The following is a 22013-nucleotide window of genomic DNA, read 5'->3' as shown; positions in this document are numbered from 1 at the left end:
TATATATTGGTGTGATTTCTACTCAGGGTAGTCATGCTAAGACTACTTGTAGGTCTTACTGAATGTGTTCTTGAAATACATTTCATGCCCTGGAGTGTAAGTGACCATTCAAGCCAGCCATGTCATATGGGAACTAGATTCTTTGCTGCAGACCAGAGCTGAATATTATTTATATGAAGAATAAATCTAGAACTACTATTTTGTATGGTAAACTAAAACACACATTAAGCCAAGAAAAGAGTGCAAACTAGGCATATTTTCACAGTTTAACTTATGCCTTACTGTCTTTTGGAATAAGTAAATATTAATTTATGTTACTCTCTAGTGTTTTGCAAATTGATGCTTAGTCTCTGAAAATGTAGTAAAGTTGCTTCTACTACTTTGTTGTAACACTGAGTGTATATTTAGTTTAGGAATGGTTTCTGTTCCCATATATTCTAATCACTTATAAACGTTTACTGAAGAAATAATTTTATTTTGTAAGCTTAATTTTTTTTTTCAAACTTATTATTATGTAAACTTTGAAATTTAAAGAAAGCATTGTTTAAGCTCAGCTGAGCAGTTATCAGGTGACCACTGAAGTACAAGTGTCGATGGAGGTACATAAATACAAAAAATTTGTCACTAAGGTTTTTTACAGTATATAGTTACTTCTGAGATTTTTTTCGTGATTGTTTCTTTTGATCTTTTCAATTAAGCTGTTTTACTGTAGTTTAGAATAACCAAATTAAACTACCTTTTACCATTAAGCTACCTTTTATAAGCAAGCATGAAGGCATTAGCATTTCAGCTTTCAAATATCAAAAGGGCTACTATGAACATCCATTGTTATGTGCCTTCCATTAAAAACTCTGCTTTCTGATCATCATATAGTTTCAGAGTAGAGACTTTCAAGATGCCTGGAAAAAATATACATCGGAAAAAGAGTTCTATATTATGTTAAGGTGATTTTAGCTTCTTGACTTGTAACAGATAAATCGAAGATGTCTCCATCTAAGTTTATGTTGTGACCTTTAGTTCTTGATAGTGGTTAGCTTTTTTAAATGCGAGGCTTTTGTTAAAGATGTCTAGTGATATTTTTAGAATACAAGAGTATTATATATACTTGAAAAATGACCGAATAAGTTCACATAGAATTCTGCAGTAGTATACTACGTTTTCATTTAAGATCTTTGGTTATCTGATTGTGATTATTTGCTGAATAAGAATGTTTCTATTTTGACATGATTTTGGAGACAAAACTAGACGTAATGATCTACTTCCAATGTTTGTATACCATGTTTTTCAGAAAGCATAGTTGTGAATAGTGTCTTTAATTCCATTTCTTCGGGAAGTTTAGATAATACAGGGTACAAAAAGTGAGCAGTTCTGCTTGTTATATAAATAAAGTAAACTGAAGTTGTAAAATTAATGAAACTGCATGTTCCTGCTAGGGAAAGTTAAAAATACTGAGTGTTACATCAGAGCGTGGAAGTGTGCTAGTATTTTTACCAGGTGAGTATACATTTTAATAACTTCCTTTTTCCTTATTTGTCATCTAACAAGCTTTCTTCTGGCACTTTTTCCAGGGATTTATTAAACACATATTTAACTTTATTTAATTGGTCTGTTTGGGTATTTTTCTTGCAGACTTTTTCAAATATGTCAATAGTTGGAAGAACTATGAGTCAAAAATTAAGATTTTGTATGTTTTAAAAATGAAGGTACAATAATAAAATTAATTCTACAGTTAATCCACAGAAATTCAGTTATCTGCATATAGTATAGTCTTTTAATTCTTGTTGTAAAAGAATCTTGTTTTTTTTCTTTCCGTGTACATTTGTTGAGGTAGTAGGAATGTTCAAAAGCACACATGATGACGTAGCAATTAATGATCAGAGAACTGGTTGCATATAGTTTAAGTTGTGTTTAAACAGTAAACCTAAGTTATCTTACGCTGCCTCTAAAATCTAGCTAAGAGCTTCAAGTAAGAATGACAGCCAAAACAAAAGCATACAATAGTTTTTGTGTGACTAGGCTGCAGACTTTTAAGTTTCCTGAACATCACAAACCTGGTGATTTCAAGTGTTCTTTTACTTCACAGATGTTACTAGTTGAAAACTTTGAAAAGACTTGGCTATATTCTAGTGGAGAGTCGGTCACCTCAGAGTCAGGAACCGCTGTTTTCTTGGGCACAGTGAGGTCTGTCCCTACCAGGACTTTCCAACTCTGTAAAATCATTATGAATGCCATTTCCCTGCTGTGTTGAGTTTAGCAGTAGACATGCTAGCCCTAGGAAACACCACACACCAGCACAAAAATATACTGCATTTGCAGAGTAGCTTTGAGTGAAGGGTGCTCCCTGCCAGCTAAAAGGCACTAGAGATGCCTTTCTTGGAGTTACTCTCTCTATAAAATCAGTGGGTAGAAGGAATTACTTCATTGTGTTGATGTAGAAGTACCCATTTCAGTTTGCCATGTAATAAAGGAGGGAGACCATCTTTGTTGCCTCTCGTATTAGTGTTTGTCTGGTGTGCTTTCAGACTTCCTCCGGCCCTTTTGAGTCTTAATTTGAGGCTGAAATTACTCTTTAGCACTTTCAGTTCCCAACTCTTTTTTGTCTTTCACTTTGAGGTGTTTTTTTACTGTGCTGCTATCCCTGATGGCTTATAACTGTAACTGATAAAATGAAACTTCTTGTTTGAATACATTTGGTAAATTCAGGAAAACCTTTGTAGATAGTGCTTTCTGAATGAGCTGGTACTAAGGTTTGAATTTTATTGTTGTTGTTCAGTGTTTGACCTTGTCCTGTTTTATAACTGGATACTCAAGAGTGATCTTGAACACAGGATTATCAAATACCTCTTGAAATTTTCTTCACAAATAGTCTTTATACAGAACTGGAGAAAAAGGGAGGAGAGCCCTCAGTTTACAAGGGTGCAGCTGAGACAGAGATTTGGGTAAAAATAACCTCCACATTTAGGACACTGATTTGAGGTGCCTGGATTTTTTGAGTGCTTACAATTACATAGCAATTTGTACATTCCAAATAACACTCCCATTGACATTTCAAGCTGAGCAGGCAGCAGCAGCCAGAAAGAGCAGTGCCCTCCTGAGGAGTACTGTTAAGTGATTTTTGCACCCTGTCTTTGTGGAACTCGGTGATGGGACAGAAGCTGCTTCCATGGAGCAGCTGCAGCTGTCTGAAGTAGGATGACATGTTTTCCCTTCCTGTTGTAATTGCCTCTCTTGTTCAGTGCTTAATTTTTTCTTCTTTTGGTTACTGAGTCTGATTCTTTACAGATAAATAACCTTCAGTACTCAGCTGTCCTTGGATTCCAGAGCTAGTCTGACCCTAGATACTAGGTGATACAAAGTGCCATGTTAAAATGTACAGTGGGTTTTTTAACATACATGCATAGATGTTCCCCGTGGGCTTCATTAAGGTTGCACATCCAGTCTTAATTCTGTCTTTTTTTCATTTTGAGTGCTTGACATGGCAACTTTCTTGAGCATATGCATTGGTTTATAGTTCTGTAGATTTTTTTCAAAGAACAAATTGGAAAAAGAGGTCAGACTGTGTGGATTGAATCATCACTGAGCTACATCTTCAAATATATAACGTGCTTCTGCCAGACTAGCTGAAGGGCTAAATGAAAGCAACAGTAGGTTGTCATCCTCTTCAGGAGCTTGCAGATGATGAGGTGGCCTGATTTCTCTGTGCTTCACATGCACTTGCTGATGGCAGGAATTGCATGGCTTAAAGCTTTAGGGTTTTCTTTTGGAGGGATCTGCTGTTACTGTCCTAAGCTTTTATCTGTTCTGCTCCTGTCAGTCTCTTTGTTTTGTATTTTCTTTTGCACTTCTCCATGCTCCACTCTCCTTACTCTCCTAGGGTGTTTGCCAAACAGATTTTGTTACTAATTTCTTTTTCATTCCAAGATCTTTGTCTTAGTGGCAGCCTTTTGTTCTGTAGGCATCATGATCAACTCTTGTCACTTCCACAGCTGAGCAGCAGATACTGCCTGCTATGTCTAGTCAGTAATTATTAGACTGATTAATAATTACTATTAATATTGGTTATGCAAAGTCTGCTTCCACCAGTCATGGATCAAGCTTCTTTTAATTGTTTTTAAGCATAAATTGGATTCATGTCTTTATGTCTTACTCAGATACTTAACTAGGCAATATGGAAGTAAGAAGCATTAGACAGCGAGATGGTCGAGCAGTACCTAGTGGGATCGAGTAGGTCTGGCAGGCTGTGTCCAAACAGACCATATCATGGTGTTCTTGTGTTTTCTCTGTATCTTTAAATGAGCACGTGCATTTTTTTCTATATTATAATAATCCTAAAAAGTTCTACTGCTTTTATATTTTCCAGGTTGCATTTTTTTTTCTCTAGAGTGCTGAAGGTGTTTTGCTTAAAGCTTTGTTAATTGCTTCATTATTGAGCTAGTCATTAGTTTGTTGTTTGGCCAGTTACTTGCATTCTCAAGTACTCTGAATTCATTTGAGCTATGTTATAAGTTAGGCTTCCTGGCTGTCTTTTCTAGGTTCTGATGACATTGCTTTCCCCTGTAGTAGCCTGACACAAAGCGTGTCTCTTAAACTTTAAAATTTCCCTCTGATTGCCCCACCAACACCTTTTTTTTTTTTCCCTGCTGCAACTCACCTGTTCTTCCCGCAACCCTGACTTCTTTTATCTGCCTTACCTATAGTTACTTCCCCTCATTTCCAAGTTTCAGTCTTTCTGACTCCAGTAGTTGACTGATCTCCATATTCTCCTGCAATTTCTTTTCCCAGCCAACCTTGTGTTATCACGATGTTGGTTTCCTGTTGAATCTGTTTCTCCTTTTCTTGCCCCAGTTTCTTGCTTTCTGGCCATTTTCTTTGCTTACCTTAATTCTACCATAATGTCCAGCCCATCACATATCCTCCTTTCCTCCTGTTTAAATTACTCTTCTTTCTTATCTTTCCTGAAAATATCTCTTCCCCCTCCACTTGCATTTGTCTTCCTTCTTTCTCACTTCTGAAGTCAAGTAACAGTCATCTGAAGAGTGCAAGAACTTTCACATCCATGCGCTCAAACTGCATTTAGCCTCACTGAAAATTGCAGCAATCCTGTACTGCAGTTACAGAATAATTTCATTTTTAATATCCAAGCAGGGAAGCCCAGTGTTGGACAGGTTTTTGCAAATGGGGCTTTTGGAATTGAATTCTCAATAAGAAGCACAGTAGGCTTCTCAGAAAGCTTTATGCCTGTGGAGGTATTCAGGAAGACAGCAAAAATCCCCTTAACTGTAAGGTTTGCCTTGGCAGACATGAAATCCATTCCCTAGAGAATGGGCACTGGAACTGCCAAAGGTAAGATGGTTAAGGCAGAAATAGCTAATTTCTTTTTCTTGGCCTTGCTCTTGGAAACAGCTTGTTTTGGCTGAAATACCCAAATTTACCCTAAACCAGACATTCATCATGTGATAAGTGTTGTTATTTGTAAGGAACAAGGGTTAGTAATGGGATGCTGGCAGATGGCCTTTATATCTGATACTGTCACTGTACTTCAGGAAGTGTAAAATTATGCAAAATGACTCCTGAAAAATTAATCATCCACAGTGTTTCAGTGAGTCATTATTACATTTATTGTCTGACTCTTCTGCTGTTTTATTATATGGTGAAAAGGAGGTAATAATGAAAGTCAGTTAAGAATTCAAGTAGAAATGAGAATTTATTTTAGACTTGTTAGTGGTTACTAAAAAGAAAACAAACTCTTGGTTACTTTTTCCCTAGGTGTGAATGAAATAAGCTACATGCACTCATGTCTCTCAAATAAGTTTAACAAAAGGTAAGTTAGACCACATTTGTTTCAGTTCAATTAAAGTTGAACATGAATCCTTCAGCTGTATGATTTGTAATGATTTAGCACAGAAGTGTAACTAATTTTTCTATTCTTGCATCAGTAAATATTTCACTAATATCTTTTCTTTAGGTGGCAAGTGTATCCACTTCACTCACGTGTGACATTAGAGGAACAAAGTAATGTATTTTTGCCTACAGTTCCTGGCTACAGAAAAGTGAGTATTGTTGAATCATTTACTTTTTTTAAGTGCGTGAAACCTTCTGCTAGAGTAATCATAGCAATAATAATGTGTACAAATTAATATTAACTGTGCCAAATAAAACAACTGTGTGAGGGCAAAGCAGTTTTGTTTCTTCAAGATGTAAACTGATTGCCTTTCTTACCAAGCTGTTGCTTTAACTGTTGTTTAGGCCTCAAGAGAAGTGCAGTAACAGGAAGTATCCTTACATTATTGTGTGACATTGATTTTACCTTCATAATAGTTTGTGCCTGTCAGTTCTTGCACCTCATGATAGTAGTGTGCTGCTGGTGGTGCTGCATGGCAAAGTAGTACCCCAGTATGGGGATGTCTTGCCTGCTTTGTACCCCACGTTTGGACTAGTGTCTTGGTTTTCTTTATCACTTCTAATAGTGTGATGCTTTGTTAAGACAAAGTCATGAGGAAGTATTTCCATTCTCATATGCTATACTACTTTATTATGCTTTTCTGATCTTAGGACAAGAAAATACAAGTTTTCTTGTGTTGTATTGCCTTTTTTATATGCAAATAGAAATACTATGTAGCCATTACATTTATATTTCTTCATAGCAAGTTGAATTTTTCATGTATAAACATTAATGTGAGTAACTTTCTTTATGCATTTGTTGCTCATTTTTTGCTTCAAAACTCAGGTTATTCTGTCTACAAACATAGCTGAGAGCTCTGTAACAGTTCCTGATGTTAAGTATGGTAAGTCATCTAAATCTTGTAATTGTGTACACCCTGTATTTGTAATGTTTTCCTTACTTGTGCTAGCCTAAATCTCCACAACGTGTCACCATTTTACAAAGCATTGCTGTTGAGGTTTAATTTTGACAGCTGTTGAATTGTTTCTTTCACAACAGAGAACAGTTTTAAATCTGAATATATGAACAGACAGTAGAGCAACTGAGTAGGGTGTTGGCTTTAATCTTTACTGGAGGGGGGAAAAATAATTTTAAATGCAGTAACAACCAGAATCAGACCTCATGTCACAAGTACTTTTAGCTTTTAATTCACATTATTCTGACTATATTTTGAAATAATTGCAACAGATTTATCAAATACCTGAACAGAATGTCTAAATGCAGAAATTATTGCTTTTTAATGCTTGTCATCTGCACTGTTTGTTGTATTTATGTTAAATTTATTTGCAGTTCTGTTAGTAGTCAGAGTATCCTGGATCTGTTTTTTTATAAATCTAGTGGTGTTCTTACTGGTTTTCAAATAATTGAAACTTCCCTTTTCTGATAACACAGAATCAACCAGTATTTCTTTTCACTGCCATGAGGATAAATTGTTTTATAATAATACTAGATTTTTTTTTTTTTTCTTCATTGCAGTGATAGATTTCTGCTTAACTAAAACTTTGGTTTGTGATGAGGAAACTAATTACCAAAGTTTGAGACTTTGCTGGGCATCTAAAATAAACTGTAATCAAAGAAAAGGTAAGATTACAGTAGGTAATGGAAAGGAATTTTGGAAGCTAACCTTCATGAAGATTTATACGTTGCTTTTCATTTTATTAACAGTAAAAAGCATGGATTATTTTTGCCATGAATAGTTCATACAAAAACATAATTCCTTACCACATCAGGATATTAAAATGTGATTAAAGAGCTATGCCTGAATGCTTTATTTTATTCAAGTATTTTTCCAGAGGAATGTTTTGTATTTTATTGAAAAATACTAAAATTCGTGGACCATAAAACTTAGGAGGATTCTTTATTTAATAGTAATTTTTTTTTAACATGGAACATTTTTAAAAAGAGGAGACAGGTACTACTAGGTATTTATTAACTTCTTGTGAGTTTCAGCAGTAAAAGAAACTTTCATGTCTATTTGTCTCTCTTACATAAGTTGAAATATCTACAGCAGTGTCTCTAATGTAGACCAGTGTTTGTAGCACAGGGTTAAATAAGATTCCATCTCACCTCTTCTAGTAGGATAGTACTCTTAAATATCTTTTTTTGTTTTCCATTTAAGTCAAAGAGAGTACTAAAAAATTAATAAGAGCGACATCTTTAGATATAAAAATATCCTCGTTTTTAAATATTATGAAGACTTCACAATTACAGCTTGTGGTGGATTGACCTTGGCTGGACACCAGGTGCCCACCAGCCAGCTCTATCACTCCCCCCTCCTCAGTTGGACAAGGGAGAAGAATGATGACAAAAGGTGGTAAGTGCAGGGAGATCACTTAGCAATTACCATTCACTAGCAAAACAGCTTCAGCTTGGGGAAATTAATTTAATTTATTACTAATCAATTCAGAGTAGGGTAATGAGAAATAACACCAAATCTTAAAACATCTTCCCCACACCCCTCCTTTCTTCCCAGGCTCAATTTCAAACCTGATTTCTCTATCTCCTCCCTGCCAGTATCGCAGGGGAGTGGGGAATGGGAGGGTGTGGTCAGTTCACCACATGTTGTCTCTGCCGCTCCTTCTTCCTTGCGCTTCTCCTGCTTTAGCATGGGATCCCTCCTATGGGAGACAGTCCTCCATGAATTCCTCTGACATGAGTCCTTCCCATGGGCTGAAGTTCTTCACATACTGCTCCAATGTGGTTCCCTTCTGTGGTGTGCAGTCCTTCAGGAACAGACTATTCCAGTGCGGGTCCCCCACAGGGTCACAAGTCCTGCCAGCAAACTTGCTCCAGCCTGGGCTCCTCTCCACAGGTCCTGCCAGGAGCCTGCTCTAGCACACACTTCCCATGGAGTCACAGCCTCCTTTGGGCACATCCACCTGCTCTGACGTGGGGTCCTACATGGGCTGCAGGTGGACATCTGCTCCACCATGGAGCTCCATGGCTTGCAGGGGTACAGCCTGCCTCACCATGATCTGCACCACAAGTTGCAGGGGAATCTCTGCTCTGGAGAACCTCCTCTTCCTCCTTCTTCACTGACCTTGGTGTCTGCAGAATTGTTTCTCTCACATCTTTTCACTCTCTTCTGGCTGCTATTGCACTACATTTTTTCCTCTTCTTAAATATGTTCTCACAGAAGTGCTGCCACCATCACTAATGGGCTCGGCCTTGGCCAGCAGTGGGTCTGTCTTGGAGCTGCTGGCATTGGCTCTGTCAGACATGGGGGAAGCTTCTGGCAACTTCTCGAAGAAGCCACCCCTGTAGCCACCTTACTATAAAACCTTGCCACGCAAACCCAGTACACAGCTTTGTTTCCGTTTGGTTCTGGGTCAGTGTAGGTTATGACAACCAGCCAATACACTACCAGTAGAAGCAGCATTTTGTATGGCAGACTTGGACTTGTTATGCAGATGAATTAAAAACATGGCCTGATTCTCCAGTGGAGTATCCCGCTGAGTCGAGTGCCTTTGAGTTTGTTAAAGTGAATGGTGTTTGGGTTTGTGAAGACAGACTTTCTGAATCATTGTGTTTTCTATAAATAATAGATTGTAAAGATGTTTTACTGTTCATTCTGGTCTCTTAGAAGTTGTTTATATAGAAGATCTTTGTTAGCTACAGAGTCAAATAGGAAATCCAAGTACACTAATTGTGTAAAGAAATACAAACACAAAGCATATTTACCCTGCATATAGAATCTCAGTTTTGGGGGTATGATAAAACTTACATTGATGTATTTATCTATATTTAGATTTGGTAGGACTTTTCTTGGTTTTGAGGGGATGTATTTTAGCACAGGATTTGTGATGTCTTTTCAACTGAGAAAGATGGATGCTGGTTTGAGGGCAGTTAGGTGAAAGAGGTATTTGGGTGAAATGTTTAAGTAACTCTCTGTTGGTTACTGCTGCTGTGAAAGCAAAATTATTTCATTTGATCCTTATATAGGAAAGGATAGAGAGAATGTCTCCACTGAGCCTGTCTGCTGCAAGAGAGCAAAATCCTGGTCAGCCTGCAAGCCTGCAGCATCAGCTGTCACCTGCTGCTCAGCTGTCCAGATGGCTTGTGGATGGATGGGTTTGAACAGCCTGAAACTTGGCAGTTTATAAATTGGTGATTTGTTCTTTTACATGAAGGTCGTGCTGGACGTGTTTCCAAAGGGTACTGCTACAGGCTTGTAGACAAGGACTTCTGGACAGACTTTATTCCAGAGAAGTCAGTACCTGAGATACTGGTAAGACTTTTGGGGAACATTAAGAATTTTTTTAATGTATGTGGTCATAGCAGAGACAATAGAAAGAAGTTCTGCTTTACTTTTCCTAAATACAGAGTACATTGTAAATAGTTACTAATAACTGTAACACTGAATGGAATTCAATTTGATAAATGATTGACAAATACCATTCCACAAAGTTTTCTTCACAGAAGGAGATACATTATAGCAGTAAAATGAATGTGGATGAGAAATAAGCAGTCTGTTCAAAAGAAAAATATCCTTAGGTCCACAAAATTAATTTCAGGTTTTTCTACATTGTAAACTTTAACTTATTTTTCATATGAAACACTTTGTCTCACTTCCTGTGGGGGGAAATAACACTAACATTGTCTTCCCTTCAGCGTTGTCCATTGGGAACTACAGTCTTAAAAATAAAAAAGCTTAATATGGGGGAACCAAAAGCCTTACTTGCAACAGCTCTTTCTCCACCCAGTGTGTGTGACATTGAACGTTGCATACTTGAGCTGAAAGAGGTAGGCATTCTTTTACTGTTGTTGTAAATCAAGGTAATAAAAATATACTGTAAAAATACATTTCTTGGTATTTAAGGTAGTAGTAGCCTTAATTGGAACCTGAAATAGGAACTGTCTTTTCTCACATATGACCATTTGATTACCGTCCTCTTCAGCATAGTTTCTGCAATTACTTCATTAAGACAGGATTATCATTTCATCAGGGGTAATGATAGTGTTTCTGAACTAGCATTGATGATGGGAAAGAATAGGAAAAAGTAAGAGTACTTGAACTCTGTAAGTGAAATTGTTTATTAATAAGTAGCAAAATCACACACACCCCTTATGATGTATAGAGCTCAGCCTGAAGATCTCCTTCTGGCCTGTACATGGAAATTGATGATTTTGCTTTTCAATTATAAAGTTGATAGAGGGTCGTTGATATGGTATGATATCAATTATAAAGTTGATTCATTGCATTAAACTTCTTTTCCAAAGTGCATAAGAAATTATATTTGTGTCATTTGTAGCTTACTTTTATACCCAGTGTATGTAGTAGAAGCTTTGGTTTCAAAAGACTAGGCTTTTAAAATTGATTTAAGAACTTAAACTAATTACAGTTTTGATACTAATTAATGTTGCTTTGAGATAATTGCTTGTTTCTTGTCTTGTTTTCTTACAAACTGGTTTTACATTTATTTTGTCAGCTTTTACAAGTGAATAAATTTTAATTTCTCTAGCTGGGAGCGCTTACAACTTGTGTGCAAACAGAAGAAAATCCACATGATGGTGAGCTGACTTTCTTAGGAAAGATATTGGAACAGTTGCCAGTGGATCTGCATCTTGGAAAATTGATAGTCCTTGGGCATGTCTTCAGGTGCTTAGAAGAATGCCTTATTATAGGTAACTGAAAAAAAGAACGTGTCATTTCTGTAAAAACAAGTGATTTACAAGTTTTCATTTTGATTTATTTATTTATTTGTTTGTTTGTTTTTGTAGCTGCAGCACTCTCTTTGCGGAATTTTTTGACAATTCCTTTCAAACAGTGTGTTCATGGACACAGGTATTACCCTTGATGTTTTACAACTTCCTGACTACATTTGGGGGCAGAAGACTTAAGTTGATACTAAATACAGTCTTTTACATCATAAGTCTGATTTTCTGTCAAAGTGCCAAGCAGTGCAAAAAACTTTTCCAGGACAGCTGAGATACTGAAATCTATTTCTATGTGAACTAATTAGTATCACAGAGCTAACTCATCCTTTTATGAGTACAAGACCTGACTCTTCAGCTTTGCCTTTCTAATGCGAACATGTAGCAGCGTCTATTAAAATAGGGGTTTTTAAATAATTAAAAAAAAAATCCTTGCTATCCTGCTCACACAGTTTACTTTCATCAAGGAGATGTGAAGAACAACAAATAATTACTATAAATATATTGACATTATTTATTGAAATATTGGAAGGTGTTAATAGTGTAGTATTCTGAGCTGTATAATACATTCAATATTTGAAAAAAGTATTGTTGATAATTCTTTTTGTTTGTGTTTCCAGGAACAAACTGTTTTTTTCTGAGAATAGTAAGAGTGACTGTATTGCAATTGTGAATGCATTTAAGGTAAGTCTTGTTTCCAAAATACCTTCCAATGAAGTCCGATAGACCAAGACAGAGCTTCTCACCTTTGTAGGGTCAGTGCAGCATTTGTGCTTTGAAGTTGCTAAAAGTAGTTAAAACTTTCACATTACTCCGACATACTTAGTGATACTTTTTGAAGGCTGTGTCCTACTGTACAACACTACTAGTTCTGATGAGTTAATTTTTACCACTGTGAAGGAGCTGCACGAGTATGCACCAAAGTAAGGTGGTAGGACATGGGTAAAAATGGGCTGCAAGGCTCAGTTTCCGGGTATATTCCCTGGTTTTTAATCTCCTATGGTTTTTGAGCTATTTGTTCTACTAAGCAGATGGAAAACAGCACAAAGAGTGAAGAGAGTGAGAGCGTGCTGCTTATCTGAGTCTTCTGCTTGCTGGTAGTAGAAGCAGATTTTGAACAAGATGGGAACTAGAGACTCAGATTCTCTTGACCCCCTGTGATCCTTTCAGTAAAGGACCTCTTTTACATGGGGAGGCAGATTTTTTCCAATCCAAGAGGTTTTACCTATGTCATTCTAGCTACTATAAAATTCATGTCTCATTGCCTCCAGCAGAACAAGTGATGGCTACCTGGTAAGCAGAATGAAGTTTCTGGAATTAATAACTTAAGGTGCTGAACAGGTTTCTAATGTAGCATATCTGCTCTCTGTGTTCTCCTGAGGATCTCACTGCAGCTGTTACTAATCTTGTTAGGAGATTGGAGTCTTCTGAACTGTAATACTTACTGTGCCTTCTCGTGCTTCTCTTGAAGGTCTGCTTGGTTCATTTTCCTGTGTCTTAATACTTTGTCTACATCTGTGCTGCTTCAGGACTTCTTTCCAAATTGTCTCTGAGCCTTGTTAGGAGAGAATGATAAAAGCTTTGTTATGGGCAGCAAGAAATTTCTATTTACTGCAAAACTGTGTCTTCCAAATTCCAGATACTGAGAACATAACAGCCTTCAGTGGTTCAGGAAAGTCTTTGATCATACTGAGTTCTGTTTCCTAATAAACCAAAATTTTTTAGGAAAATACCAGTTTTTTGGGTTTTTTTTCATCAGCCTTGGAGGTGTTTGAATACTGTTGAATTGAAATATGATAAATTTTTTAAAAATAATTCTCATAAAGCATTTATTAATTTATCTAGACAGTTAAACTTGTTTCCTGTAATTTGCACAGTTAGCAGTAATCTGGATAGAATTTAAGTCAGAAAGTATTTTCTAGGTTTTCCAGAGTACTCCTTATTTTTTTCTGCAAAGAAGCCTTGTCTTTCCTGTCGTGTGGACAGTGTCCCATTTCAACTCCATAAGAACAGATTTACACAGGGACATTCTTTTGTTGTTGAAAATACCGATTGATACAGAATCACACTGAACTGTTGTGGTGTGAACTTGTGTCACTTCTTAGCTATCAGAACGAAGCAAGTGTTAGCAGGTTGCTTCTTTTCCCTTACCTGTGCTGGTTTACTTCAGACCAGCTTATTTATCCATGTAGTGTTTGTAAATGATTATTAGTATCAACCTAAAGCAGGACTGAGGTGTTTTGTTTCAGGCCATGAATGTTAATAACCTGATAACTCTCTATCTGTTCTAAAATGACGATAGCTTTCCTGCTACTGTGTTCCTATAGAGGCTGTCCACTGATCACTGGAAATTCTGTTTTATCATAAATCCACTTTAGTCAGGGCTGAAGAATTTACAGCTTTTTTTATAGCATTGATCTCTGTATTGTAATAAACAAAAATAAAATGCCAGAGATAGTGATATTGGTAACTTCCTCTTAACCAAGAGCAGTTTGGACTGGTCAATTCTAGTACAGAGTGAGTTTAGTGTCCTTTCTCCAGAGTTCATAGCTTTGACTTTGTGATATTTTTGTTCTGTCCGAATGTGATTTTGTGTTCTTTGGCTGTTGAGTGGCGCAGTACCATGGACAGAGGCCGATGCTGCAGTTACAGGCAGCGCTGGCACTGGTAGGAAGGGCTTCTGCTGGAGGAACTTACTATTAAAAATCTAACGTTTCACATTGTGCATGGTCTGACACATTCTGTAATCTTCTGGAGACTGCACAGTTTTCAACTGTAGATTTAATTTATTCAGTTTTGTGTGTGTTGACCTTTTTTAGCTTTGGTGAAAGCTGAGTTGTTCTTCTGTGCTCTGGTGTCAGAATTTTATGAAGCATGCTTGGGCACGTATGCCACATGTACCCACTGATCCTGGGGCTCAAGCATCATATTTTCCAAGTTCCCCTTATCTTGCTGTATAGTGTATTTCCTTTGTGTCCTGTTAATCTGAAGGTGATACTTCTATAAACCAGTATTTTATCCTAGAAAATAAACAAAAACATTCAAACAGAGCTTCCTGTGCAGTATCTCTATGTGTGAGTTTTGTGAAATTTTTGTTTTAAATGGCTGAGTATCAGAAAAGAGCAGAGAAATAACTTGTTTTGAAACTTCTGGGTTCAGATTGCATTTCTTCCAGGGTAGGCTGAAGTTCTGTGAATGATTGGCATGTCTCTTTAAGCCCTTGCTTGTGCAAAGGATTCAGTAAATTAGAAAAGGTCCAAATCTTTGGTAGTAGAAAGAGGAGAATCCAGGGAAGTAAAGGATAATCAGCATAGACTAAGTGATCTGATTTTAAAAAGAGTTTTTAAAAGAAAAAAATATGTCAAATAAGTGGAGTTATTTTTTCTGACATATTAAAAGACTTGGGTATGGAAGTGATGGATGTCAGAGGCATTATTTAAAATCGGTACATCAGACAGCCACAGTCAAGGTAAAGGAACGCTGTCTGGCTGTTCAACTATGCTGATAATGTCCACCAGTAAGCTGGAAAATTTACTGAGAGGTGACTTGCTGTCAAACTAGAAGAAATTAATTCTTGAGGCATCTGTCATAAGATTTGCTGCCTAATAATGAAATTATTTTTATTAATATCCAGGGTATGTTAATTTCTCTTCCAGCCCTGTTTTCTGGGAGGCATCTACGTCAGAATTGTATCTGAATCATTCAGTTAACTTACTGTTGTCCCAAAGCAAGGAGAAAAGAAAGACTCTGAAAGTAGACTGCTTTATTACAGCATCAAATCAAAGCATCCAAGTTGTTCTGTTTATTTATGAATGTTTGTATATGCTTTCATGCTCAGACCATCTCCTCTCAGAAAACTAGATGGATAACCTGTTGACAAAGCCTTAGAACATAATATGCTTGATCTGCTTTTGGAGTGCACCAAGATCCAGAATCTCTAAGCTCCATCCAGAAATTCAGTGACCTAAATGCTGTGCTTACAGTTTAGTTGGAGGAGCTAATGGCAAGCTTGAGGCAGTACATGCAATTACAGTTCATCCAATAGTGCTTAAATTCCTTTTCAGTCTGTAGACATGGCATTGCATGCCATAACCTCTCAGCTGACTTGGAGGCAGAATAGTTGTCTTCCTACAGCAATTCTTGTTCTTTAGCGTGTTGTGGTACTACGTTTGTAACCCTGCCACACTTTCAACCCTCCGGTAACGCATTCTTAGAGTTACATTTTGCAGCCACACCATTTTGTGTGCTCACATATGAGCAAAGGAAGACCCAGAGTTCTTGCCCACCTTCAACAAAATAGAGTATTCGTAAGAGTGAGAAGTATTTATCTGCTTAGGAACCAACCAGGCAAGCATCAATTTAGACTACAATCATTAAATAATTAAGACTGAAAGGACCTCAGGAGGTCTGTAGTCCAGTTGACTGCTCAGAACAGGTTCAACCTTGAGGTCAGTCAAGGTTACTCAGGGTTTTATAGACAAAAACCTAATCTTAGTTGGACCTGCTGTGTGGGATGTTGGAAAAATTGATCTGAAGAAGTCTCCTCTAACCTAAATTACTGTGATTCAGGTTTCCTTACACTCTTTTGTGCTTCATATTTGTAATCTGTGTTAGCCCAAGGGCATCTCTTAAAAAATTACAGGTATGGAAAAAAAAAAAATCTAAGGACACATTAATATTTGTAATAATTTTTACTAAAGCACTACGATTTGTGCCTGAATACTACACTATTTCTTTCTTAGGCATGGCAGGCCTGCAGACTAAAAGGGGAGCTGAGACATCCCAAGGTTAGTTAAACTTTATTTCTTCTTTTCTATTCAAGGTTGATTACTTCAGTGTTGGAGTATTTTATATACTTAGTAAGGAATTTTTGCTAGCAATCCCTTTTTAATAGTTACAGTTTTTTGTAAGTAAATAGAAGCACAGGCTTTGAAAGAACATGAGTCTTTGATTCCACTGCTGAGTATTTGAAGGCAATCCCTTATGTAGTGCCTTTCACAGATGGATCAACAGTGGCCAGAGGGTTTGAAATCCAAGCTGAAAAGGAAAGTTGAGTTGTAGTTGAAAGAAGTATTTTTTTAATATGCGTAATTGTCTTTTTATTTTTTTTAAAGAAACATACAGTTCTCACGCACACAAAAAAACCCTGAAAGATGGAATGTCTTTATGTGTAACAAAAAATTCTATTATGCACACAGTAACTGCCTCCAGTCTTTCTTTTGTGTGTATAAGATAAAGCTTTTTTTATTTCTCTTCTTCTTTCAGAGCTTTTTTTTTTTTTTTTTTGAGGAAGTGTCCATCTTAAAGTAGATTCTGTGGTAGCCACACAGAGGAGTTGGACTTGTGGGTTTATATGAAAAATTTAGATGACCCACAGGTGTACTGGTGGTAACCAAGGTATAGTTCAGTAGTCAAACACATAATTGTCTTATATTTTCACATATGTCATAGTACTCAATTGATATGGATGCAAAGAAAGCTGTGAAGTGAGATCAAATTCTTCCATTGCTGTAGATAACTATTTGTGTCTACACAGAAGAATGTTAGAGAAAGCTTACTAGCAGTAGAAGAAACAAGTTTTTAACAATTTTTGCATTTGCATTTTTCACTTTCATTTCCAGAAAGAACTTGAGTGGGGTCAATCAAATTCTATTCATATCAAGAGGATCAGAGAGGTAATAATTTCTATAAGCTGAGAGATTTAACTTGCCTTATTTTCTACAATAAGATCTTGGATAAGCCTACTGTATTGTTATGTATCTGTCAATATATAGAGATGTATGTTTTCTTTAAATTGAATTTTTAGGCTTTGTTTCTTTGTGAGAGGAGAGATGATACAATTTAAAGTTGTCAGAGAATATCTGGACTCCAATTTCAATTTAAAACAGATCAACTGGAGCTTTATCAGCTATGATCATAGTGAGCACACATTCGGGCAGTATTTCCTCCTCTGCTCCTCTCTTTTCTCTCAAGTGGTTGTAGAGACCCCATTTAGATACAGTTTCAAAGGAAAGAAGTGAGAAAGATTATTGTAATGGTAACAGAGCCAGGTGTGCATTCTTGTGAAAAATAGATTTCAGATAATCATTTGTATGTTAATAAGGCCAAGTATGTATTCCTTGGAAGGATGGACCCTTTAAGTAGTTTAACTGCCACAGTTGACACTTTGGAGATACGGCTCTTGGTGGAACCCCTAGGAGTGGCACATCCAGTATTATCTTATCTCAGAAGTGGTGTGAAATTATTAACTGTTAAATATATTACTGACATTTTTTTTTAAGAAACCTCCAGTATTATTTGCTAAGTGTGTAGGTCCCGCAGACTCACTGGCTGTGGTGTGACTGCTGTCTGTTGTTATGTAATTTATGTCTTATATTTAGGATAATTTTAAGCGAATACAATTATATAATGAGGAGTGAACTGGAAAATTTATGGGGCTTTGTGGCTGACGTTACTGCAGCAAGTAATGAAAACTCTGCATCGCACAGGGCTTCAAGCTTAATGTGATTTGTTGAGAGGAAAAATAAGTAAAACTGAGTAACTGTGATTGGCAGAGCATGGCCTTGTGCATTGTTCCAGCAGGTCATACCTTTGGCATGAGCAATGTTCATGTGTTCAAAAAGTACAGGGGGAAGCAGAAAAAAAAGGCTCTTTCATAGTAAGCAATCATCTGGATAAGAAATGCCAAAAGTTTTTGAGCTTGTATATCTCATAAAAGAAAAAAGGATGGGGGATGGGGGGTGGGGGGGGTGGAAGATGAGAACAGAGCAAATTGTGGAAAACTGGAGAGCTGAAGGATTACTCTCATATGATAGCCTCCTGGGTAGTTGGTGTTCTCTTAGCCCAGTTTCAGATAATTCAAAAAGAGGTTGTGCATGACATAATAGTTCAGGAGTTTAGAATGGGCACCTACACTAACACTTATTAAGAAGATTTGGGTTTTTTTGTTTACCACACTTTCAGGTACTAATTTTGTAATTCCTTGTGTGGAAGTAGATTTGCAGAACTGAGGCAGCCACTCAGACTATTATAAATACCATAATACTGATTATGGTGTTTGTCCTATGAGGAAAGTAACAGGACTTCTAGTATCCTAAAACTGCCAGCAGCAGAAAGGAAAATGGAGATATGAAGCAGTTGAGTGGGCTGCACTTTTCTACATTTCCTCCAAATCAGGTGGGACAATGAAGACATTCACTGTGTGATTGGAGAAACACCAGTGGCTGCTTATGGAAGCTTCTTAGAAATGCTTAGGACTGAAAGCTTAACAGAGCATCTTCTGCTGTAGGGCATAAGTTTGATCTCACTTAGTCATCACAATTATCTCTTGAACTGAGGGTGCAGCGTGTGTGGTCATTGCTACAGTTAGGTGCAGAAGTCCAGGTTGTTGTTAGTATGTTTTTTACCTTTTAAGATACAAACCCAAAATTATTTAAATGGAGAATCAGTATATGATCTTGTAAAATGTTATTTCAGTTCTTTCTCTATATCATATATGCTTTATATATGCCTTGCAACTACAAAATTCTGCTTTATAAAGAGACATCAAGAAAACTGAGTCACGGTACTGAAATTATTTTCCAAAGTAGAGATGCTAAGCAGTATATCAGGGGAAATACATACTGGTGTCAACTAAAAGCAAAGGGGGTTTGCCCATGTATTTAGACTTTTACTAAAATATTTTATTTTAATTGGTGGATGGTTTTGATCTGTTTAATATGTAACTTAGAGTTCAAATTTCAGGTGGAAGTGTTATTTCACTACTTAAAAGAGCGAGTCAGTGCATTTAACATGTTTGTTAATGCACAACCATCTACTATGGATGAGGAATATGTATACAAACAGCGCTTCATTTTGCAGGTAACGCTTTATTGAGTCTTCAAAGGAGAAATGTTATTTACAAAATTTGTAGCTGAATTTTTATATGCTAGTACTGATGAACTAGTATTACACCTGTGTTTCAAAATTCTCTGTAGATTTTGAGATTGCAGGTGAAAAAATTCTTTTGGACAACTTGGACAACTATTGTTACTTTTAATGGTTCAGAATTCACACTAAGTTGATCCTTTGGCTGTGCTTCCACTTCTGACAATTCATCAAAATAAAACCAAGTCATACTGAGATGAGTTAAACTGCATATCTAGATTAATCTTTGCTAAAGTCATGAAAATACTCAAAAGGATGATGGTTTGTGTTGAAAGGCTGAGAACTAACAGTTTTGAGAATGATTTTTTCACTCGATTTAAGTGCTGTATTTGGAGCACTGCTGGCTTTGTCATTCACTGAGTGGGAGTGGGGGGAATTAGATGTCTTAACGATTGTAACTTTGTCAAATTTCCAATTAAATTTCTTGTCTTATTTGGACGGATTAGTAGTGATTTTATTTTCACAGAGCTGTTTATAGTTTCAGTGGTGATTGGTTTAACTGTGTAAGCAGTGAACTTTTCAGAGCTGAATTGTTAAATACTGTAAGGTGTAACATGAAAACGGAACAAGTTTCATGTAGCTATTTTGTGGGAATTCATTTTAAATTTAGGCTCTTCTTGATATCAGGGTTAACAATTATACTTTTCGTAGAACAAGTCTGCATACACTAAAATGTTGTAAATTGTTCCAGAAGTTGAACTCTTTTTCACTAAAGTATGTTTTTAAGGGTTTGCCCGAGTTAATGTTTAGTCTGAAATGACAGCAATTCCTGCAAAGAGACAGGGAAATTCTTCACATGAATATCTGTCGGTATCTCTTTATGTTGCTGTTTTTCTTTTCAAGAAACTGAATATAATCTGCTGTGCTTTACAAAATGTTTCCTTCGTTTCAGGTTGCAATAGCTAGTGCTTTCTATCCAAACTACTTTACTTTTGGAAAATGCGCTGAAGAAGTTGCTGTGAGAGCCCTTAATGGCAAAGATCCAAAAACGACTGTAATGGTATGTAAGAAGGTGAAAGACTTAATAAAGAATCGAGTAATAAAAGTATGTAGTCTCTGGGCAATATTTTCAAGTTTTGTTCTCTCTTGGGCAAGGTCAGAAATAATTATCTACTCTGATCCTTGCTTGGTAAGTTGTCTTTTCTCCCATCTCCCTTTCTTCCAATATAATAAACATTGTGTGGGTGGGCAGTTTTAGAATTCCTACTGAGAACTGCCTCTATGCATTTGATTGCTAGTCTTGCAGAGGCAAATAACTTCCATAAAACTAATAAAGGATTTGAAAATAGAACAGGACTATCAAGGACACTTTTTAGTGAGTATTTATGAAATGTGTTGTTGCGACTTTAACGTTACTTTTCTGTAATCTCCCACTTGATAGTCCATGACATACGTGCTTGTTGCTTTAAGGTTACTCAGGTATTGCACTTTGCTTTCTTTTTATCTTCTTCTTTTAGGAATATTTTTTTTATCTGATTGAGTAAGTGCAAGTTTGAAATGGCTGTGTTGATTTTGCAAAATGGTACACAATCTAAACTAGGAAAATGTTTGGTGTATCTGAACTGTGTATAACACTGTAAAATAACCATGACCTATGCTTAAAGAAGACAAACCTACAAACCAGTGAGCCTCAAAGAATAAACTTGTATTGGCACAAGAGAAAATAGATGAAAAAGGAGGAGAGAAACTCATAAAAGCTTTCTGACAAGGAATTTTTTTGTGCTTTACTGCTTACCCAAGAAGAGAGGCAAGTTCTATGCCGAAGCAGATGCTAGCATGGCAGTATGTGTGCACAAACACGTTTATGTATGTTTTTGAAGTTTGTAACATACTTCAAAGAACAACATACATGAAGAAAAAAAAAAAAGTCCTGCATAACAGACTAGACAATCTGGTAGAATAAAGATAAGATTAGTCTTGCCACAGCAATGTTAAAATTAAACTGTTAGATCTAAGGAACTATTTACTTTTATTGTATGTAACTCTTGATCTTCTCATATATTAACTGCTTGTTATCTTGGAGAAGGAAGAAGTAGCTACTCTGTCTTCATCAGTATAAATGATCTTCTGGGCACAAATGCTGCACATCCTTCAAGCTCTCAATCTGAGACACTGTTCTTATAGCTGTGTGGTGCTCCTAATGGTGTGTGCCAAAGATATAAAAGGCAGTTACTCCTCACTCTGTGGTCTCGCTAAATCATCTCACCTTGAGGTAATTTCTGCAGTCTGACCTAGACCATGTTTTTGACTAGCAGCTGATCTTAGTACTATAACTTCAAGGCATATGAAGTTTTTCAAAAAATAATGTATTCTTTCCTGTCTAATATTGTGACAACAAAAGAGAAGAATGGACAATTATACAGCCCCTGAAAAACAGTTCAAATTACAGAAGTTTGAACTTGCTAGTTGAGAGTTCTGTGATTCTGTATTAGAGCAAGATGAGATGATGTCCTATGAGACATCATAGAATCATATAATGTTGTGAATTGGA

At 36.6% G+C, this 22013-nt stretch overlaps 1 protein-coding gene across 1 annotated transcript in view; it reads left to right on the top strand.

Moving 5' to 3' along the window:
- TDRD9 (tudor domain containing 9) overlaps positions 1 to 20522 on the top strand; it is a gene marked incomplete at its 3' end in the record, with an annotated part of 41885 nt that extends 21363 nt beyond the window's left edge. The window contains 14 exon segments of the mRNA XM_029083924.1: positions 1467 to 1494; positions 5767 to 5821; positions 5966 to 6050; positions 6728 to 6785; positions 7418 to 7522; positions 10072 to 10169; positions 10553 to 10684; positions 11404 to 11566; positions 11663 to 11726; positions 12217 to 12280; positions 16339 to 16383; positions 17218 to 17271; positions 19340 to 19456; positions 20415 to 20522. Of these exon segments, the coding sequence (XP_028939757.1) occupies positions 1467 to 1494; positions 5767 to 5821; positions 5966 to 6050; positions 6728 to 6785; positions 7418 to 7522; positions 10072 to 10169; positions 10553 to 10684; positions 11404 to 11566; positions 11663 to 11726; positions 12217 to 12280; positions 16339 to 16383; positions 17218 to 17271; positions 19340 to 19456; positions 20415 to 20522 (1176 nt within the window).
- Between the last annotated feature and the right edge of the window lie 1491 nt (positions 20523 to 22013).

This window comes from Antrostomus carolinensis, unplaced genomic scaffold (genome assembly GCF_000700745.2).
Source record: "Antrostomus carolinensis isolate BGI_N321 unplaced genomic scaffold, ASM70074v2 scaffold14322, whole genome shotgun sequence".
NCBI lineage: Eukaryota > Metazoa > Chordata > Aves > Caprimulgiformes > Caprimulgidae > Antrostomus > Antrostomus carolinensis.
The sequence above is the reverse complement of the archived record's forward strand: the minus strand, read 5'-3'. Positions and strand labels throughout refer to the sequence as shown.